Source organism: Rhinolophus sinicus, chromosome 17, assembly GCF_057876585.1.
Source record: "Rhinolophus sinicus isolate RSI-liver-muscle chromosome 17, RSI-T2T, whole genome shotgun sequence".
Taxonomy (NCBI): domain Eukaryota; kingdom Metazoa; phylum Chordata; class Mammalia; order Chiroptera; family Rhinolophidae; genus Rhinolophus; species Rhinolophus sinicus.
This window is the reverse complement of record NC_142517.1, coordinates 160,478,707-160,500,489: the sequence shown is the minus strand read 5'-3', so window position 1 is coordinate 160,500,489 and position 21,783 is coordinate 160,478,707. Positions and strand designations below refer to the sequence as shown.

At 36.5% G+C, this 21,783-nt stretch overlaps 1 protein-coding gene and 1 pseudogene across 1 annotated transcript in view; both read right to left on the bottom strand.

Annotated features, from left to right (window-relative positions):
- Positions 1 to 1,340: 1,340 nt before the first annotated feature.
- Positions 1,341 to 2,555, bottom strand: LOC109445262 (small ribosomal subunit protein eS8 pseudogene; annotated as a pseudogene).
- A 1,920-nt stretch (positions 2,556 to 4,475) lies between these two features.
- Positions 4,476 to 21,783, bottom strand: part of DCAF17 (DDB1 and CUL4 associated factor 17) — a 35,511-nt gene continuing 18,203 nt past the window's right edge. The window contains exons 9-14 of the mRNA XM_019727419.3: positions 19,143 to 19,285; positions 15,533 to 15,642; positions 12,720 to 12,807; positions 11,923 to 12,006; positions 9,835 to 9,990; positions 4,476 to 9,053 (exon numbers count right to left, since the gene is read on the bottom strand). Of these exons, the coding sequence (XP_019582978.1) occupies positions 8,886 to 9,053; positions 9,835 to 9,990; positions 11,923 to 12,006; positions 12,720 to 12,807; positions 15,533 to 15,642; positions 19,143 to 19,285 (749 nt within the window). The 3' untranslated portion in view covers positions 4,476 to 8,885. The remainder of the gene's footprint in view (positions 9,054 to 9,834; positions 9,991 to 11,922; positions 12,007 to 12,719; positions 12,808 to 15,532; positions 15,643 to 19,142; positions 19,286 to 21,783) is intronic.

Genomic DNA, 21,783 nt, shown 5'->3' with positions numbered 1-21,783 from the left:
GAAAAAAGATAGAAGATATTTGCAATACATATGACCAGCAAAGCCTAGTAAGCATTATTAATACAAACAGATGGGACAAAGGGCCAAATAGGAAAATGGGTAAGAGACTGTAACAGGTGCTACCCAAAAAGTGATCTCTACATGACCAATAAACAGACAAAGAGAAGCTTTAGTAATTAGGGAAGTACAAATTAAAACCATAATGGAATACACACCTATCAGATTGGGGAAGAGAAAAGTCTGACAATAGTAAGTGTTGGAGAGTCAATGGAGCAAAAGGAACTCTCAAACACTGCTGGTGGGATTGTAAATTGGTATATCTTTCTGAAACATCGTGCGGCACAAAATAGAGTTGAACATATATTAATAGATAGTCCCTGACCCAACTATTTAAATCCAAGATATAGTATATATAAAACCTTAGAGAAATACATGCATATGTGCATTTGGATGTATCACAAAAACATTCGTTATGGTATTGTTAATAATTGGCCCCAAACTGGAAACAACCCAAATGCCCACCAACTGTAGAATGGATACATTTTGATACAATTGAATATTATACAATAACAACCCACTAAAATTCAACAAAAGGAATAAGCTGGAGTTATATACAACATAAATGAATCTTATACACCTAATGTTGAGTAAAAAAGCAGGACACAAAACAATATATACAATGTCCTTATATACTTAAAGTTGAAAAAGAGGCAAAAATAAACCCTTTTGTCTAGAGGTCCATACAGAAGTAGTGCAGCTATAAAGAAAAGCAGAGAACTTACTACAAGTCAGGATAATGGTTACATCTTGGGAGAGGGATAAAACTGATCAGAATGGCATACACATGCGGCGTCTAGGATGCTGATAACATTCTATTTCTTTACATGGAGGATGAGTTATGTGTTTATTTGTTTTGAATTATGCTTTTTTCTAGAATGCAAGTTATATTTCACACTTGAAAAAAAAAAAAGGAAATACAGGACACCATCATTAAGAAAAACAAGCCACAAGAAAGTACCAGGAATGTATAGGCAAATGCAGGGGCAAGTAGAACTTTGCGAGTACAAATGGAAAATTAAGCTAATTGGCCAAATGCTGGACCATAAAGCAAGTCTCAGCAAATTTCAAAGAATCCTTTAGCTATGAAAAGATCACAAAAGGATATTATAAACAACTTTATGATTATAACTGAAAAATTACATGAAAGGGACAGATTCCTAGCAAGACTGAATTCTCTAAAAGTGACACAAGAAAGAAAAACGAGATAATTCCACAGCTTTTTTTTTTCTTAGAACACTAATCACCTTTATTACATGAGCTGAGATAGGAGGGAGGATTGTTTATTTGCCTTTCCCGGCCTTGGTTTTCCTCATTAGAACTCCAGCTCCCTGCCCTCTAGCACGTAGCCATCTGTTCTGCCCCGTTGGCCTGGACGTGAAGCGGTACATGCAAGAAGCCTGCCCTGTCGGAAATGCTCCTCTAGAAAACTGCTGATCTGGGCAATCTTTTCCCTTTCATCATAGTTCTAACTTGTCTTTGATTAGTTTTTGTTTAAAATCTCTTCCTCCTCAGGAGTCCCTTCTTGCGGCCCAGGGCGGTGCATAGCGGGCCTAGTACCATTGTTGGTACATGTGCTGTCAACGAGCGTGATGCATGCAGTTCTTTACTAGGGGCTTGGTGCCGACCAGTTCGTGGTAGGATGCATTGCAGACATCAGCAGTCTTTGTTTTGCGCGGACACCACTCCGAGCTCCAGGAGAAGTTCCCCACATCCTGCCTCAGTGCACGGTCCTTCTTGTTGCCTCTGTGTACACGGACTGTGTGTATGCGGTGGGGCCCAATCTTAGTGTTGGCAGCAGGGCGTCCCCCTCGCATATTCACTTTTTGTGGTAGGGTTTTCTCTTGCCCCTGGTCTTGCGGCACTTGTGCCACTTGTCCCAAAAGAGACCCACATCCGACTCCCAACAACGCTTAAATAAATTGAATCTGTAATTTAAAACCTTCTCGGTGAAAGGAAGGGTATGCTTCTATTACTAGTATTTTCTCTTATTCACTTTCCCCCACTTATTTACATGTCTAATAATCAAGGGGTGGGGCTATAAATGGTGTGTGGATGAAAATGAGAAATTGTTTCAATGGAGTGTTTCCATTGCCTCCTTGATTATGAGAAGTTGGCGTATTAATTGTAAAGAAATTACATGTAAACGGAAAGATTTATACTTTCCTGGTTACTTCTATTAGCTCTAGAGATGACGACCATGCTCAGAAGGGGCTTGGTTTATGCCTGTTGTCCAGACATGATTAGCAATGTTTCCTTTCATCTCAAAAGTGTGTGTTTGGACGATAATTTATATGATCATGCCAACTCTAGCGAAAGTAGCAGAGGCACCCAAGACTTTCCCACAGAAACTGAAACAGAAATCACTGCATCAGGAGTCCAGCTGGTAAGGGCGACCCAGACAAACCCTGAGAGTGCAGCCTTTGGGATGTTGTGTTAGATGAGATAGTGGGCCCAAGGACCTCTTCAAGTTCACACTGGATTGTCAGCCAGCACATCTTCAAGCAGATATTGTCATAATTGAGGTTTCAGAAGTGGGAGGGTTTGGGGCTGGGAAATGCTTTAACTCTCGCTGGCTTTGCTCTCTAAAGATATTACAGATAGGAAACTTAAATGTTAGAATGGCTTTTAAACTGTGATTCTTTAACCATGCTGGAACCAACCTTATTGCTATTACAGATAGAGCTTGAGCAGCTGTGCCCTTGGAGCTAGTGATTTTCAAAGAAAAAAACTGGTGTCTAAAATAGAAGGATTCAGAGATGACTGTCTCCTCGAGCAGATGCCCTTCTAAAACAAAAAATGCTTAACTGAGCCATAAAACATTTATTGGTAAAAGAATTGGTAAATAACTTATTGGTAAATAATTTTTTTTGAAAATTTCATTTGAGATATCAATTTATGGATGCTTATTATTTGTGGAGGTAAAATGGCCTCAATATGAATCCTTTCACTGATTGTATCTTTATGAATTTAATTGTTTCATTACTTTCACGGTGGTTCAAGGTTTCAAAGTATATCAAACTAAAATGGGTTCAAAGAAGTACCTGGGGTCACGGCAGAGAGTAACTGACTTTTCTACTACAGGTATAATTTGATTCAGTAATGAATTTTGTGGACTGAGATAAGACAGAGAGAAGCTTGCAATATGCCCAGAGTTTCTCTAAGGTTATAATCCTAACTTGCTAAATTCTACTTACATGAAGATGAAACCTCTGGCCAAGGCCCCAAAAATGTCTGGAAATTATTTGTATAGACAGAGACATCTAAATGTCATGAACTTGAAACTATTAACATGTACCACAGCACAAACATGATGGTAAATTTTATGAATTCATTATTTTTCACACAATGTGGAAAAGTGGAACTGCAGAAATAGTCTGACTTAAAATACAGTTGGAAATTTAGAGGTTCCAGGTGGCTTTATCCCAAGAATTCGAGGTTGTTTTAACATTCAAAAACCAATCAGTGTAACTTACCACATTAACAGGCTGAAATAGAAAAACCATATGATCATCTCAATAAATGCAGAAAAAGGATCAGAGAGACTCCAACATCTACATCTAATAAAAACTCAGAAAACTAGGCCTAGTAGGGAACTTCCTCAAATTGATAAAGGTCATCTATGAACAACCTACAGCTAATATCATACTTAATGGTAAAAGACTGCATGCTATTCCCTGAATGCTATTGGATATCCACATGTAAAAAAATACAACTTTGACCCCGCCGTGTACCATATACAAAAATTAATAAAAGTTGATTATACATCTAAATGTAGAACCTAAACTAAACATCCAAAATTAAAAAGACTGACCATAACAAGTGGTCAGCATGTGGGGCAACTAAACTTCTCATATACTGATGATGAGAATATAAAGTGGTACAGCCATTTTGGAAAAACCGTTTGGAAGCTTCTAAAAAGTTAAGCATATACCTAACATATGATGCAGCGATTGCCCACCTTGGTTTTAGCAAACAGAAATAAATTTATGTCCATAGAAATTTGTCTGACAACTGTTCATAACAGTTTCATTTGTAGTAGCCAAAAAAATGGCAATAACCCAAATGTACATTAACAAGTAAATGTATTAAACTGTGGTTATATACATACAATGGAGTTCTATTAGGAATAAAAAGAAATGACTGAGTGGAAGAAGCCAAAAAAAAAAGGACTTACTGTGTGATTCTATTTACGTAAAATTCTAGAAAACTCAAACTAATCTAAAGTGATAGAAACAGATTAGTGATTGCCTTGGAAAGGGGGGAGAGGCAGGAGGGAGGGAGTATGAAGAAGCAAAAGAAAACTTTTGGGGGTAATGGATACATATACCTACTCTAGGCCCCAACAATTTCATCCTTAGTTGTTTACCCAAGTGGAATAAATACATATGTTCACACACAAAAAGAAACCGTACAAGAATATTCACAGCAGCTTTATTCATAAGTTAAAAACAAACAAAAACAGAAACAGCCCAGGTGTCCATGAACAGGAAAACTGAAAAAACAAACTGTGACATATTCATACAAAATACTCAGCAATGAAAAGGAATGAACCACTGATAGATACAAGCAACCTGAATTAACCTCAAAAATATGTGGAGTGAAAGCATTATGTTGCGTATGAAACCATTTATGTAAAGTTTTAGATAGGCAAATTTAATCTGTGAGGCAAAATACTCAGGACAGTAGACATACCCTATTAGGTGGGGTAGGACTGACCGGAAAGAGGCATGAGGAAACTTTCTGGGATGATTGCAATGTTCTTCGTTTTGAAGAGTTTGGGTTACAGAGGTGTATGCATTTGTAAAAACTCAGCAAATTTATACTTAACATTTGTGCACTTTGTTGCATGTAAGTGTACATCAAAAATTTAAAAAACTAAACAATATTAAACTGATATGCATGTTGAAGTATTAGGGGAAAGTACACTGATGTGAATTTATTTTGAAATGAATCATAAAAGTAATGGACAGATAAGTAACAAAACATGTAGTGTGAAACTCAGAATCCATGTGGTTAGTATTTGGGTATTTACATAAAATGTTGTCAACTTTGCTGTATGTTTGAAAATTTTCATAGCAAAATGATGGAGGAAAGCCCTCAGTTGGTCTTGTCTTTCTATAATATATCCTTTGCCTGAAATAAATTATTTTTCTATTATATAAGATAGATTCTATTGCAAGACAGGGACCTGAAATTAGTCTCTGAAATTTCCTTGAAATTCTAAAAGGTAGATGATATATGTAAATATGGTAAGAAACATAAGAAAATATAAAAATAATTGAAAAGGAAGTCATTACATTAAGAGTAATTACTAATACTGGTGTTTGTTAACAGCACAAACAGGATGAGAGTACCATTTTTCTGTGCCTTTTTAAAAAATGACTTTTAAACTCTGAATGAAGAATCGTCTTCTATATCAAGTTATACGTGTGAACAGGCCAAGTGCATCCAAAATTTGGGTATCCAATCATCATTAAAAGAACACTTATGAAACATTTTCCTATGCACCCAACATTATAATTGTCAGTATGCTATATGTGGGCTAAAACAATATTATTTGGTGTGGGTTTTTTTTGAGAGCTTTGGAAGAAATTTGGAATAAAGTTTCTGTCAAACAAATCTGGATGGGTTTCCCATCTCTGCACATATTGTGGAACCCCAGGCAAATGAACTTCTGTAAGCCTGCCTTTCCTCATTTGTACAATGGGAAAGAATAATGTTCATACCTCATATGGTTATTTTGAATGCTAAGTGAAACAATTCATTTTACTTGTATCACAATGACTGGTAGATAGAAAGCAATCATTAAATATGTTATTTTTAAAAATCAAGTACAAGAAACAAAACATTCAATTGGTAGAAGAATGTGGAGTACCTTAATTTGTTTAAATAGAACAATACCATCCCCTCATTACGTAGTTTAAATAGTAACTATGATAAGATTTGTTTTGTTTTCTCCCAGTGTTGCAAGAAATGTTTTAGAAAGCCAAAAAACAATAATCTTGCTGCATTGATATTGTGAGAATACAGAATCTTAGATCAAGGAGTGACACGCAGAAATATACCTCTTATCAGCTTAATATCTGGACCTGCTGAAAGAGGTTACCCTGCTTCACCCAGTCTTGCATTAAATACTCAGAAATGTTACCCCATAACGTTTCTGCCTGCCACTAGCACCTGATAAGTAGGTGAGCACACCGCTCAAGTCTCATACAGTCAGGTAGAGAGGTGGAGTTAAGGTGGGGCAGGAGGGTATTAACCACCACTTCCCTCCACCTCCAAAAGAACAGCAGTCTCATGCCTGGCAGGTGGCAGAATGAGTAGCTGCAAGCCACGGTGGGGAGCTGGGAAGCCCGTATTTTTCTGGAAAGACATTTCTGGGAAGCATAATGTTAATATCTCCTGCTATATGTGTTATCTGCTAATTTCCCACAATCCTTGCTATCTTCTGTATCTTTTGCCATCTTTTTATCACCCATCCTGTTAACAACCATGCAGCCCACATTCCCACATAATGTTACAATTGCCTGAAATGAAGCAGTAGCAGCGTGTTCTTTCAGTTGGGGCATAGTTTGTTCCATGGCCCACAACTCCCTGCTGTCATTCATACTAAATACCTTTCCTGCCTGGCCCATATGGCATTTGGATCCTGGTCTAGTCTGATGTTGGCAATGGTGAGACATTATGAATTTCTCAGTGGTCAGTTCATAACTAGACTAGAAGTATTCCACACACCCTCACCAACAAAGCAGGCAGGAATTGCGGCTCTCAGATGCCTTTCTGAGAAAATGAGTTCCTTTTAAGCATTTCATCAAAAGACTAACTTAAAGGAGAAGGGGAACTCAATAAACCTCTTTTTGAAAATATCTGACAGGATTTAAGTCTTCAGACATCCTTTTCTGAAACACTCTTGGAAATGGAGAGTAGGCTTTATGCTTTATTATAGCACTGCATCTCCTTTGAAACCCACACAACACTGATTTCTTTCTTTTCTCTGGTATTTTTACTCTCTTTCAAGATTTAAATTAACCGGGCAGGACTGTTTAGCTAGTGTCTAATTGGAGGTCTGGGGCTGTATCCAGCACACTGTAACTATTCAACTGCTTTGTAATCACATCATGTCTCCAAAATGCTCTGAAAGCTTCAAACACTATATTAAAAAGTACTGTTAAATATGCATAAAGTGAGAATGGATTTTTCAATTAGTGCATGTAAAGGTATTAGAATTTAATATATGAAGACAGTTTTATCATCTTGCTCATGAGGTAATAATCTCTTCTACTTTTCCAAATGGTTATAATACATAGGAGCAGATTCAGAAAGATTATGTTTTCAGCCCACATATAAATATTTTCCCTTATTCTAAAATGTTACCAATCTTCTTTTCTGTTGCACAAAAGATGGTTTGGGGTTTGTTCCCTTTATTTCTTTGAAATTTATGGACTCTGCTACTAATTTCTTGACTTTGGGAATAGCTAATAACTCTCTCTCTCCTCAGCCCTGTTGATCATAATAAGCTTGAAATTTATCTGCAAACTTCCAGGGCAGAACAGGGCAGAATTCACATCACTCTTAACATGGAAGCAAAACTGAAGGAAAAACAGAGGGATTTTTATGTAACTCGTCCAAGCTAAAAATCCCTCATTTTAACCTTAAATTTGGATCAGCAAAGATTTTTAATGCTGTTTCCTCCTCTTCTATTTTTACTAACTATTCTTTTTGAGGCTGCATCAGAGAAATATGCTGAACATGTGGATTATCAGCAACTGGATTTCTGAAACAGGAAGCACAAAGAAATATTTTCTCCCTTAGGTTGTTTTTATTTAACATTCTGAAAAATGATTATCTGAGTTCACGGATCATATTGAGATCAGTTCTAAAAAAGAAGAAAAAATACTCATTTCATAACTAACACAAAGCCAAAAGCTTTTTTAGCTTAGCAGTCAGTTCTAAGCTACTCCTGGGACTATGTACTCTTCTACAGGGAGCAGAACTGCTGTGCCCCACCTTTATCTTACTGCATAGGTATGAAAATACTGCCGAAGTAGAATTGGAAGACACACCAAATAAACAGAATGGTGAAATGAAGACAACATTCTTAGATGTATTAAGAGCTAAACAGGGTATATGTTGGAAAACATTTTACTTCAAGTTTGCTTGGAATCTTGAACACTAGTCTAAAATAGAAATATAAATAATCAATGGGAACATCAAGCCAAGACAATAAAACCATGGAAGAAAAGATAATTTGGGAACTAGAGCCATTTCCTGATACTATATACAAATACAAAACACACACATATATATAAGATTAAAAAAAACAAAACCTGTGATCACACATTTTTGGCTCAAAAGTATGCTTTCACATTACAGATCTCATTTCTCATCCTTAAGCAAAGTTCTAAAAAAGAAGAATAAAGGTATAAAGGACACAGGATTTCTTTCTTTATTTTTTGTGTCTTTCTTTTTGTCTCTCTTCCTAGTCTTAACCAATCAAATGCCATACCATCCTTTAACAACCATGTTAAACACCTCCCCATCAATTGGAATTAACCTGTCCTTCTCTGCTCCCAACATTGTATATTTATATCACCACCTAGCTAAAAACTCTAATATGCTAGACTTCCTGTGACCATATTCTAAAAATCCTTTACGTAAAATGCAGGCCTCACCACCTGCAAGAGTTCAAAAAAGAAGTTACAATCATCTGAAGTCAATACAAGATCTTTTCTGGAAAATACTGGAGAACTTGCTAAGCGGATAATAAAAAGGATGACTGGACACAGCTACTGGGGTATTTGGCTAAAAGTCTCATAAGTTACGTCTCAAAATTTAAAATTATCTCCCTCTTTTTTGGAGCTTCTATTTGTGGTTTCTTCTTCTTCTCCAGGGTCACATACCATCTGGTAAACATAGCAGCTGAAGACCCTGCTGGGTTTCTGTTCTATGTGAAGCACCAAGTCTCTGTCAAAGTAGACTTCATGGCTGTATGTCTGCAAGGAAAACACAGTCAAATGGAATCTCCTCTTCATACAAACCATATGCTCTTGTGTGTCACTAAACTGTCATAGCACCTATGCTAGGGATCTTCAAATAAACACTTGGAAGGAAAACAGCTGCCAGAAATGGCTTATTTTTCCTTATTTGTGGATATGCTGATTACTTAAGAGAAAAACATGACACAAAATGTGCAAAATGAAAAGAGCCCTGGCCTAGGCGTGTAAACACCCAGATTCTATTGCCAATGCTGCAACTATCTCAGTGTGACTGCGGGTAGGATATTAAACCTCTCAGGTTCTCCATTGATGAAAGAAGGACTGGGTAAAATAATGTCTCTTATTCTTTAGAACTTTCATATTCTATAATACTCAGAAGAGCAGACAAACACTTCCAAGAGTTCTGGAAATGCTACATGCTTAGAAATGATCTCTACTAAATAACTGCGGGGATTCAATGCAGTATACTTTTATTTTTTAAAACATTACCAAACTTATAGAATGGGAAAAAACAAGGACTATGCTAAGGAAGTAGATAGCATGTCTCAGGAAAAAACATAAAGCTTTATCTTTAAGGCCACTGGTAAGATGACATCCTCTAGTCCTTTGGGGAGGAAAGCTTAAGAAGCGCTCGCTTTGTTCTGTGTGTAGTCCAATAACCTCTTTCATGTGGTTATTGGTCTAGGTGAGTTTGGACTGACACGAACACAGTGTCAGTTCCAGTAAATGTCACCCATAAAGAGAACTCTTCCAACTGTGTTCCATGGACTCTACTCACCACATCCCATGACTCCTCTAGTGGAATGCTTTTCAGTAAAGTTCCGTATTCATTACAGTGGAAATCCAGGTGAGCTTTTCCTTCGGCGTCTATTTGGGTAACAGCTACCACAGAAAGCAAATCCAACTCGTCTTCATAGTCCACAATCTTGAAAGTCTCGGGGAATAGGTAGATAATGCAGAGGAAAAGGCGGGCAAGTCCAATTATTCAGCTAGGATTATTTCTACATTCGTAGTTTAACTATTCTATTACTTATATGTAGCAAGAAGAATGAATGGGTGAGAACATAGGGAGAAATGTGTCTCTACTTATATGCCTAGTAAAAACACCAGTCCCAAGATTTTGAAGTCTTAAGCAGTATCCTACAGATTGTGACAAAACAGAACCGAGTCTATGTAGATCTCAGCCCAAGTACAAATGAAATTCTCTATTATGACATCAATCCAGAGCTTCTCCAAATTCAAAAGACATATTCAACTGCTGTCTCTGATATATGTGTTCACTGGTTCCCAGATAAGACCAAATACACAGAGCTCAGTTCTGAAACTGGAAGACGGCCCACTATGTTCAGAAGGTTCTTATGCCAGAAAAACTTAAGTCATTTCAAGAAGAGCTGATAGCCCATCATATACAATTTGCCATCCTTTTTTTAGAAAACCTTTTTTAATTCCCTAAAGAAAGCAAAAAAAGAAAACTGCTGCTTATCCTTGAGGGAGAATATTAGGAACTGAAATCCAATCTACAGAACAGGAGTGAGACAAGAAATGTTAGAAATGATTAATGATGGTAAAGATTTAAGGGAGAAAAACCTAACCCCAGAACTCTGTCTCAAGGAAGAAAACCTGGGACTCCAGCAACCTCCCAGGGGAAGAAGATCCGTGTCCAGCCATCCAGGAACACAGAAAGACAGACACATCTTGGCAGGCAGAGCAAGTTTCTCTTAATCACCACATACTAATCCTCCACTTACATTTGGTTAAACTGCTTTTTACTCCATTTATATTTTTTGCCTTTACCATCTACGACATAAAAATTTACATAGATTTATTACCCAGGATTCCTTTTTACTTAATTTTCTGCCTTAATTTTCACCTTGGTCAAAATTCAAAGGGTGACTTCTTGCATGGGTGTCAGTGCTTTATAGATTTTAGTCACAAACCTTTTCAACTTTTTCTTCACAGGCTAGAAGTTTTTGTTTTTTCATTCCATGATATAGAGTATCTCTCTTTGCCTCAACCTCCTTTTGCCTTAATTATTCTTGCTACATTTTGGTAATTTTAGTATGTCTTTCTTGAATATAGTTTTACATACAGGATTGGGAACTTTCTGCTTTGTTCTCAACAGACTTCTATGGTTCAAAAAAATAAGTATATATTTTTCCTTTATGGAGAGTAGCCACATACTGAGCCACCTCCAATCTTTTATTTAAATTTTTCATAAACTATCCTTAGAAGGCTACTCTAATATTTCTACCTAGAAATCATCACAGAAACAATACAGTTTTATGGTCTAAGTGGATTTAGTATATATGCAATGATTATATATTTAAAGCATAACTGTTGATTTCAAAAGTACTTTGAACGCATCTTTAACAGAAAAGAATAAACCTGTGTTAGCTCAGTGACTAGCAATGCCAGGCTGAGGTCAAAGGCTGAGTGATTTACCACACGTCACACCCTCCTCCCCGTCTGTGAACAGTAACAAACACATCCACGTCTCGTAGGTAAAAAATCAGCCAAAAGCTGTAAAGTCATCAGGATAGAACTCAAGAATTTTCTATTAAGGGAGTTCATATCTATTAAGGGAGTTGTCTAGAAAGTGTGCATATCAACAAAACAATAAGCTAATGGCATTTTCAAATTATTTCAGTTCTTTGAACGTTTCTGCAAACAAAATCTTATGAATAATTTCAATATGAAAAGAGAGGATAATGGGGAAGCACTGATGGAAATAGCATGCACAGTCCTGTTAACTAAGCCTGGATGGAGCTCACCCCCAGTCTCTACCCCAGGGTCTAGAAAGCATCATTTAAAAACCAAAGAGAAAGTACACAATAGTTTGGTTTGTTATCTCTGGCTAAAGTAATACCTCTTGTTCTGGGTCGTCATCCAGAAGGTTAAAACTTTTTTTTACCACCCGTCCAGAAGCTGTAATAGTGGGTAAGTTTTCATTCTATCATATGGAGAGAAATAAAAAGATATCATTACATGTAGTTAATAGCAAAATCACATTAACAAATTTGGTAGAACTAACCAATGCTTCTCCAACATCCACAATCTTTCCTCAATTGAGAAAATTCTGAATCAGATTTCTGATTTCCAATCAGTCAAAATACTGTTACAGTAAAGTTTTTAATGGAAAAAAATACCGAACTAGGCAAGAATAAATACAAAAGTTACAGATATGTTACTTCACTTGCCCTTCTGATTTTGCTTTAGTATAGTACAGCAAACAGAGTAGATCTACGTTTGGAAATTTCCCTCTGCATGCCTTTCTTCATGTTCTTAATTTTTTATGCTAAAGAAAAAGACCCGTTTGGAGTTAAAGCATGGTATGTGATTTTTAAAGATTTATATCTACCCCAACTTACTCCAAATTTTCACAATTAATTAAACCCAAAGGTCAATAATTCATCAACAAAAACTTAAAGAGAAACCAGAAAGGAAATAGAAATAAGCAAAAGGTAAAGTCAATATAATCAGCTCTCTTCACATCTCGTGTGCACACAGGACTAGGACCAGCCACCCATGTAGACAAAATGAACAGACATTTAGAGGCTCGTGCTGTCCTTCCCCACCACATCACAAGGCAAACTCATCTGCAGTCTTACGCTCTTACATAAAAAGACAGGGATATAAAAGGATTTTAAAGTCCTCCTGACTTACTTTGTTCTCTCTGTTGGCCAAAATGACAAAATCTTCAGAGATCTGGTGCTGGGCACTATTATTTCCTACTTCATTTAGCTTTAAAACTCTGAAAAGGGAAAAAAGGATTCTAAGAACTTAAGACCTCAATGCACCATCATAGTGTCAAAGTTGAACTACTCAAATGAAACTCAACAAATGAAAATTATAGTAATAACACTGAGTTTTCCTCCCCTTCTGATTAGTCTGAAATAATAATGTCTAATCACTTAGGTGTCCATAAACTCTTTCATCAGAGATTTTATTAAACAAAAATGTAGGAACTGCGACAACGTAGGAGCTGCTACTGACGCAGGTAATGAAGCAGCTCGTTCAGGCTTAAGCCATCTTCCAAACTGGCTTAACGAAAGTTACTTTCAGGAACCTCATTCCTGCCAGCCTGCAACAGTTCTTTATCGTTTCAGCTGTAACAATGGCCTTCTAGTACAGGCATACCTAGTTTTATTGCTCTTCGCTTTATTGTGCTCTACAGATGTTGCATTTTTCGCAAACTGAAGGCAAAGACCCTCCACCAGCAAAAAAATTATAGCTCACTTTATCGCAATACTCACATTATTGCGGTGGTCTGGCCCCAAACCCACAGTATCTCCTAGAAATGCCTGTAGATATTTGCATTTTTATTTTTAAATTTAGAATGAGATCTCAGTGAACAACACTCAAGAGTTAACTATAAGACAGGCTGGATTAACAACTAAGCCTAAACTAAGAGTTTTCATGATAGAGTAATATTTAAAAATCTCAACTGACTTAAAACTTTTATTTCTTCTTAGGATTACATTTGAAGACTTGGGTTTTCTGACTGCAAATGGCCTAATGGGTCAAGCTAATTAAGCAAGATAAAATAATTTGCTCACTACCCACACAAATCTCTTCACAGCACTAACAAGCCTCAAAAGCACAATGTTCTCAAAGCTTAAAGTCTAAGATGCAGGCAAAGAGAGGAGAAGGGAGAGGAAGGTACTGTGGCCAGGAAGAGGCAGAGGCCTTAGAGTTTTCCAGAGACAAAGAGATCAGATTATATTTTAAATTACTCAGTTATCTTAATTAGTGCCAATATTTAAAAGTGCCTATCTTTTTAAACCTGGCAGAAGAGCACACACTCTTTGTGGACCTTATTTTCTTAACTCAAACTAATATTAAGGGATGGCTGGTAACAAACATTAAAAGTAAGGTTTACTAAAGCTGACCCAGTTTTTAAGACTTTTGATAAAATATCATAATCTTATTTCATGAAGTCCAGTCATCCTTCTTACCCAGAGTGGACTAATTATTATGAAGCATAAGGAATAAAGAAGGCAGACACTGCCCTTGTTATTCAACATATGCTTACTGAGCACCCAGAGCGCCGGGATTACAGGTGTGAGAGCTCATGACTCCAAAGCTAGATACTTAAACAGATAATCACACAAATACTTGTAAGTAATTAAAATTGTTATAAGTGCTACAGAGGAAGATTACATAGTGGGTGCAATGAAAATATGTGGGGGAGCGTATCAGGAAAGGACTCTGAAAAGGGAATTTCAGCTGGTGCGTAAGACACGAATAGAAATTAGGCAGGAGAGCAGGTAGGGGAAACCGACTCCAAACAGGGAAGCAGCCTTCAGCTTTCTGAAGAGAGAGCATGACTGAAGTAAACTGAGTAGGACAGCCTCTTAGACCATGCCAAGAGTAACAAGAAACCACAAAAAGGTTAAAGCAGCATTCACCACGGTTAGGGTTTTGTGTTTGTTCATGTTTCTAAACATCACTCTTTACTGCTAAGAAAACAGAATGAAAGACTGCAAAGGTGGATTCTTGAGGTCCTGTAAATAGTCCTATAGTAAGTTACTGTAGTTCCAGCTAGTGATGGCAATGGTCTGACCAAGATGGTGACAGTGGCCAAGGCCAGAAAGAGGCAGATTTAAGAAATGTTTAGAAGCAAAATACACTTGGTTGACAGAATATATGGGGTGTGTGTATGCATGCACATGCGTGTGTAAGAGAGAGAAAGAAAGAGAGAGAGAGAATGTACGTGAATGTTTACATATATGAACACTGATGAAAGACAAGAAGGTAAGAAAGTGCCAAGAATGATTCCAGATTTCTGGCACGATCTTAGATGAGAGGTTTGGGCTAGGATATAACTTTTGGAGTTTTGGAATTTTGGTGTATAGATCATCCTTGAAGCCAACGGAATATAGAAATCTTGTAGGAAAAAACAGGAAGAGTGAGAAGAAAAGAGGGTCCCAGTCCTGAGGACATCTTCCAATTAACCTGAGTAAAAGAAAAGCATGAAGCTATGCTAAGAAAGGTGAATCACAGACAGAGGGAAACTTTTAGGAGAACTGTGGTGTCAGGCAAGTCAAATGGAGAATGTTTCAAGGACGGAGAGGACGACTCTGGGAGATGTGGGCATACAAAGCCAAACAAGGTTTACTTCAAACAATCTGCTACTTCTCCTATGGTATGGCTGTCATTTAGAACAAAGAACAAATCTTCTTCCTTCTATTTAATCCTGAAGAATTAAGACCTGATGAGGACAAACCAATGTGTCATTGTCTTTCACTCATATATCATCCATCAAAGAAGTTATTCAAATGTAATATTTATAAACAATAATGATGAGGGTAAAAGAATAAAGTCAGGTTTTCTAGATGCCAGTTTCTGAGAAAGCACCCTATAAGCAGTTAATTATTTCCATAATTGGCTCAATAGTTAGCTGGGAAAAATAAAGATGCCAATAAATGCTACCGAAAGCTACTTTTAACTTTAAAGTAACTAATGAAAATACTCACTTGACCTGATTTGGGCCAACATGTATTATTCTACCAGAAGCATCAGGATGAAAATAGATCCAATCAGATTCTAGAGAGCAACATTCCATTTCTTGGATCCCATTTTTTGCCTGAAGTTGGAAAAAAATATTGAAAATAAAAATAAAACAAAATAATTTTTCAAATCTAACATCAGTAATAGATCAGTAAGTCAAAGGTATAGGGAAGAGAAAATATTAACCAGTTGTGTATAAGGGCTGAATTAGGACATTCCAAACTTGAGAAATCCAGAACATTTAAATTCAGAAATTTCATAGATCTAGCCTATAGCATACATTCTACCTCACATATAATAAGTTACCATATCTCAAGCACTTAACTTCTGTTAGGCACTGCATTAGACATTTAATAGTCATTACTTCATTTAATCTTAACGACATTTAGAGCATATATTGTTATCTCTGTTTTATGAATGAGAACACTGATACACAAAGAAGCTAAATCATTTGTTCAATGTTTTGTACCTACTACACAGCAGCTCTGACTCCAAAGTCCATGGACTTTCCATTATAACTCTGCCAGAATTATGCACATGCAGTCCCTTACAACTTCATCCTCCCTTCCCCATCTTCAACAATCTGTCAATCAGAAGAGTGGGTAGCACGAAAATAAACATGCATCCAAGCCTAAAATCCCAGACATAGGTCATATAATCTCCTTCGATAAGTCAGATATTAAACTCTAATGGTAAGTAAATGATCTAATATTGCTTAGCCTTTAAGGCAAGCTAAGAGGTTTATTTCACGGTAGTATATTTAGACATAAAAACAAAGATAAAAACACCTCCATATGTGATCACATATGTACATAAATGTTTTACCTTATACACAGGAATACTGGGAACTAATACCAACATGGATACGTGAACTTCACTAGATTTACTAAACCAAGTCATTTAATTTCTTTAATTTCTCCAATATAAAATGAAATAACAGCATATTTCCTATTTGATACTCATAAAAGATTCTGCAATTTTAATGTATTAATTCCATTAGCATACACTGACAGAACACTATGTTTCGGTATCACACTAGGTGTTTGTACTGACACAAATTTAACATAGTCCTTGCCATCAAGAAGCTCATAGTCAAGAGGAGAGGCAAAAAATAAAAAGAATAATAAGGGATTGGAGAAAACAAAGTTATCGAGTCATAGACAGTATATTATCAAGCATCCAACCCAGGTGAGCAGAATTTCAGGAACAGGAAAAAGCTTGAACTGAGCCTTAAAGGATGAGCAGAAAATGGCTAGAATGAAGCAGAAAAATGAAAAACACAGCAGTGGTAATCCTTACAGCAAGTGTGTGCATAAACATGAGCAACAGTTTAACTTGATGGCAAGTTAAATTGCGAAGTATAGTGCCCAGCTGTGAGACTGGAGAAGGAGGCTGGGGCTACACCACAAGTGCTTCATAGGGCAGGCTATCTTTTTTTTTTTTTTTTTTTAAGGACGGCACAGCTCACAGTGGCCTGTGTGGGGATAGAACCACCAACCTTGGTGTTATCAACACCACGGTCTAACCAACTGAGCTAACGGGCCACCCATAGGGCATGCTTTTAAAAAAGATAGAATTTAACACAGTTTATGTATCAAATTCGAGAATGAGCTTTAATTTTTCTAGAATTTTTATAAGTATCTTAATAATTTCTAATTGCAATGGTGCTATTATTACATTTCACATATAAGAAAATCAATGCAATTATTGAGATCAATGTGTCCATGATGGCAATAGCTCCAGATGTTCCTTTGTTTAATATAAAACATGTAACTACTATGCGAATCTTTCTTTAGGAGACTATTCTCTTTATTATAGTATCTATAACATGCAAAAGAAACATTATCTCTCTTTGTGTTAAATTCTAGGCAGCATTATTACCAGATTCTGTAGTTTTTATTATTTGTTCAAATGCTAGATTTTAAAGCTCAGTTTAACTGAAAGCTATGAAACGTTTTCTGAATTCTTCAGTTCAGCTGCATATGTGGTTTGGGGTTATGTACTCTTCTGACTGACAGGTGGGAAGGTAATGGGCTTATGTATCACTAACATAATGTCACTGCAACAAAGCTGTCTGGCAAAACTTCCACTGGACTTGGCAATTATTTATAAATATGTTGAAACACAAATCTGACTACATGTTATAATCAGTTATTATAGGAGAGTACTTGACAGGCATGCTTGATATAGATGTTGAAGGCTATTTTATACACACATGGACATGTACACACACACACACACACACACACACACACACGAAAGAGTATGTATTATCAGTTCTTATTTAAGAAGACTATGTACTAAATATCCGAAATGTGAACTGCAGGGTTTGACTGGAAGGAAAAGTTAAATTAGAAAGATATGTGACAGGTCCTACTGGCTGAAGGATGCCCACTGGCTGGGAGGGGAACAATCAAATCACAACACTTGTCACAGCAGGAAACTGCCCCAAGAGAGTCCATTGTAAAAGAGTATGTCACTCAAATGGACCACACAGGAGCTGCCACCTGTGATAGGTAAATGAGAAAATGGAAGGAAACAATGCTCCTACAAAAAGAAAACTGGAAGACACTGTACAGTGTTCCATGGTGGCCACAATATCAAGGGAAATAGATAAATGGACCCAAGACTGTGTTCGTCTTCCACCTGGTAAAACACGACCTGTGACTATAAAAACCACTAGATCCAACAGTGACTGACTGAGCAAGATCCTCTGCTCAGGAGAAGATGGGTGTGGAATAAGTTGAGTCTGCCTCAGAAAAAGTAAATTTATTTGATATATCAAGAGGTTCCAGAAATAAATGACAGTAAGTCAGCAACACAAAACAAAGAGGGAACCCACTCCTCTGCACACTCACTCTTTAGCACTAAAATGTCAATCACTGCACTTAACGGACAACATCTAATTTTTGTACGTTTGCTTTGAGAATGTAAGGAAGTGGAAGGAAGGGAATGTGTCCCCAGCTACGTCTGACATACAGTAGGTGCTAAATAATGTTTATTAAATGATAAATCAATGCCTAAATCATTTTTTTAAGTGAAGAAAAATTAATTCAACAGGTGGAAATTTCTATTGCCTTACCATGTACCATTTCTTTCTGTTTTGCCATAGTAAGAATATCCTTGAAAATTCACAATGCTGACATTGTGACTATTAGAGTTCTACCTGATTGTGTTCTGTAAAGCAAATAGCAACAAACCATGAAAAAGCAGAACCAACATCACATTCCACCAGCAATTTCAGAGGCAGACAGCCTGAACGTATTCCATCAATGATTCCCAGTACAGAGTTAGAGAAATGTTTTGCATGGGATCCCTTGCTGAGAGATTGGTAAGAAAAAAAACCTAAGATAACGCAGGTGTCCTAAAAATTTTCAAGTGTTAATGCTTTAAAATTCTGGGTAGCAAACACAAGCCTTTGCTATACTCTTTGTATTTTTCTGTAATATACATTGTTCACAAATTATACAAACATTAAAAAGTAACTCTTAGGAACGTGGACCTATTAGAGAAGAAGAGAAGAGAGAAGTTCTGATACAAATTTACCACTAAAAGGTCTGATCATTCATGATTTACCAAGGAATTGTCTTTAAGGGCACAAATATGGAAAACTCCTTTCTGTTTCTTCTTATTAGGTGTGATGATGTAGTGCCAAGGGTGGCCTCCAATCTGAAAGGCGTTCTCCAGGGAGGATACCTCAAAAAGCAGTGGTGGCGTGTCTACAGAGATGGGCAAAAGGAATTCATTAGCTATCTCTGTTCTGGTAGCCTTGGAACATTCATGAACTAATTCAACCTTTCTATGCATGCATCATCTATGAGTTTCCATTAATGAAAAATTACTATGTTCAAGGAAGTATAAAATACAATCAAGAGAGGCTTATTGCTAAAAAAGGAGAAAGCTGGTAGGAAATAAATGTTAGCCTATGAGTCAACTTCCTAGACATCTGTTTTCAGGGTATGTCTGACATGTAGCTGAGTGGAGATAAAAAGTGGGCTGAAGGTGCTTTGATGGCAAAAATGACATAGTACGCCCCATAAAAGCAGCTGCCAATTACTACACATCTGCTACGTACAAGACTTGGTTACATACTATTTCTAACTCTCATAACAATCCTACAAGGTAATTAAGTCTACTAATTCCTTCGAATGTGAGGAAGACATCTATCATATTCTAGACTACCAGGTTACTTAGCAAACTTTACTAGAGTAGTCTTGCTTGAGATTTCCAGTGCAGAAGTGATATTAGTCACATTGAATGTAACCACTTAGGATAGGTCCTGTCACAGTGGAAGTTTTATTAAAGCATAGCAGTCACTACAATTATCATCGTTAGACAAGTTAACTTTAAGGTAGTTTAGAAACATCCAGTCATTGTCTTTTGGAGATTCATCATAAAAGAAATACAGGCATACCTCATTTTATTGCGCTTAGCTTTATTATGCTTCTCAGGTGTGTGTGTGTGTGTGTGTGTGTGTGTGTGTGTGTGTGTGCGCGCGCGCGTGTGTGTGTATGTGTCTGTGTTTATAAACTGAAGGCAAGACCCTCTACCAGCAAAAAGATTACAACTCGGGGGGTGAGGGGTGGGAAATGAGGGTAAAGGGGATCAAATATATGGTGATGGAAGGAGAACTGACTCTGGGTGGTGAACATACAATGGGATGTATAGATGATGTAATACAGAATTGTACACCTGAAATCTATGTAATTTTACTAACAATTGTCACTCCAATAAATTTAAAAAAAAAATACTATTAAAAAAAATTATAACTCGCTTTAGTGCGACCCTCGCTTTGTTTCAGTGGACTAGAACCGAACTCACAATACCTCTGACATGTGCCTGTACTTGCTTTATTGCAATGGTCTGGAACCAAACTCAAAATATCTCCAAGGTATGCCTATTATCTGTTGGTACTTCTAAGTCTTCTTTGATGGCAATTAATTTTAGGTAGAGCGTAACAGATTTACTTTTGCAGAAATGCATAAGTGGAAGGTGCAGCAGCTCTAGAAGAGAGGAATTCCTTTTGAGCAGCCCTTGTGAAATACCACGTGTTCTGTTTGGGCAGGTGACTAATCTATGACTCCTTTGTTTACCTCTTTAACTTGAGAGTTTAATCTTTGGTTTATGAGGCCACCACTGTCAATAAAGAGGCTTGTCTTAGGGAGACCATTCACTCAAGAGTCATATTACATACAGAAAAGTGTGCTTTGTTAGCCCTTTTCATAATGACCATTTACTACCTAGGGCTGTACACAGGAAAAAAGCAAATAACGAAAAATGAGTTCATAAACGGACAATCTTGAGGAGAAAAAAAGAGACAAATATAAACATATCAAATATATTTAAGATGTTCTTTTTTTAACCTTTTAAAAAGGGTAATATTCTTTATAAAGAGGTCTTTCTAAGTAGTAAGAAAAATATGACCACCTCAATAGAAAAATGGGCAAAGGACATCAGTAGGTAAATTATGAAAGAATATAAATATTATATGTGATAATATGGTGGCTACCAAATGATGGTAGATGAGAAAAATAAGAAATACATATCTATATATTATATGTATTTATAGATATATATATCTATATATATGTGTTTCCCCGAAAATCAGACCTAGCCAGACAATCAGCTCTCATGCATCTTTTGGAACAAAAATTAATATAAGACCCGGTCTTATTTTACTTATAGTAAAGTAAGTACTATAAGTAAAATAAGACCGGGTCTTATAATATAATAACATAATAATATAATACAATATAATATAAGACTGGGTCTTACATTAATTTTTGCTCCAAAAGACACATTAGAGCTGATTGTCCGGCTAGGTCTTATTTTCAGGAAAACACGGTATCTATATCTAGATATATATACATCTATATATATCTGTAAATATATATAGATATATAGATAGACAAATATATAAAATTCAAGTTTGAATTTGGGGGTTAAAATATTAAGTAGATATGTTAAAGAGAATATAAAAAAGGTATTCAAAATTTAAAAAAATCAATGCAATAAGATGTATTTAAAAAGTTTTCCCAGCAATTGCAAAAAATGGCCCAGAAGTAGCAGCCGACTATGCTCATCACAACTCTGATGAGTTGCCACCAACCCTAAGAGCCCAAATTTTGATCTCTAATACTATTCTCAATTTTTTAAAAATGTCCTAGAAATTCTCAGAGAGTAGCTGATTCCATATCTTGTGGTGAGGAAATAGGTG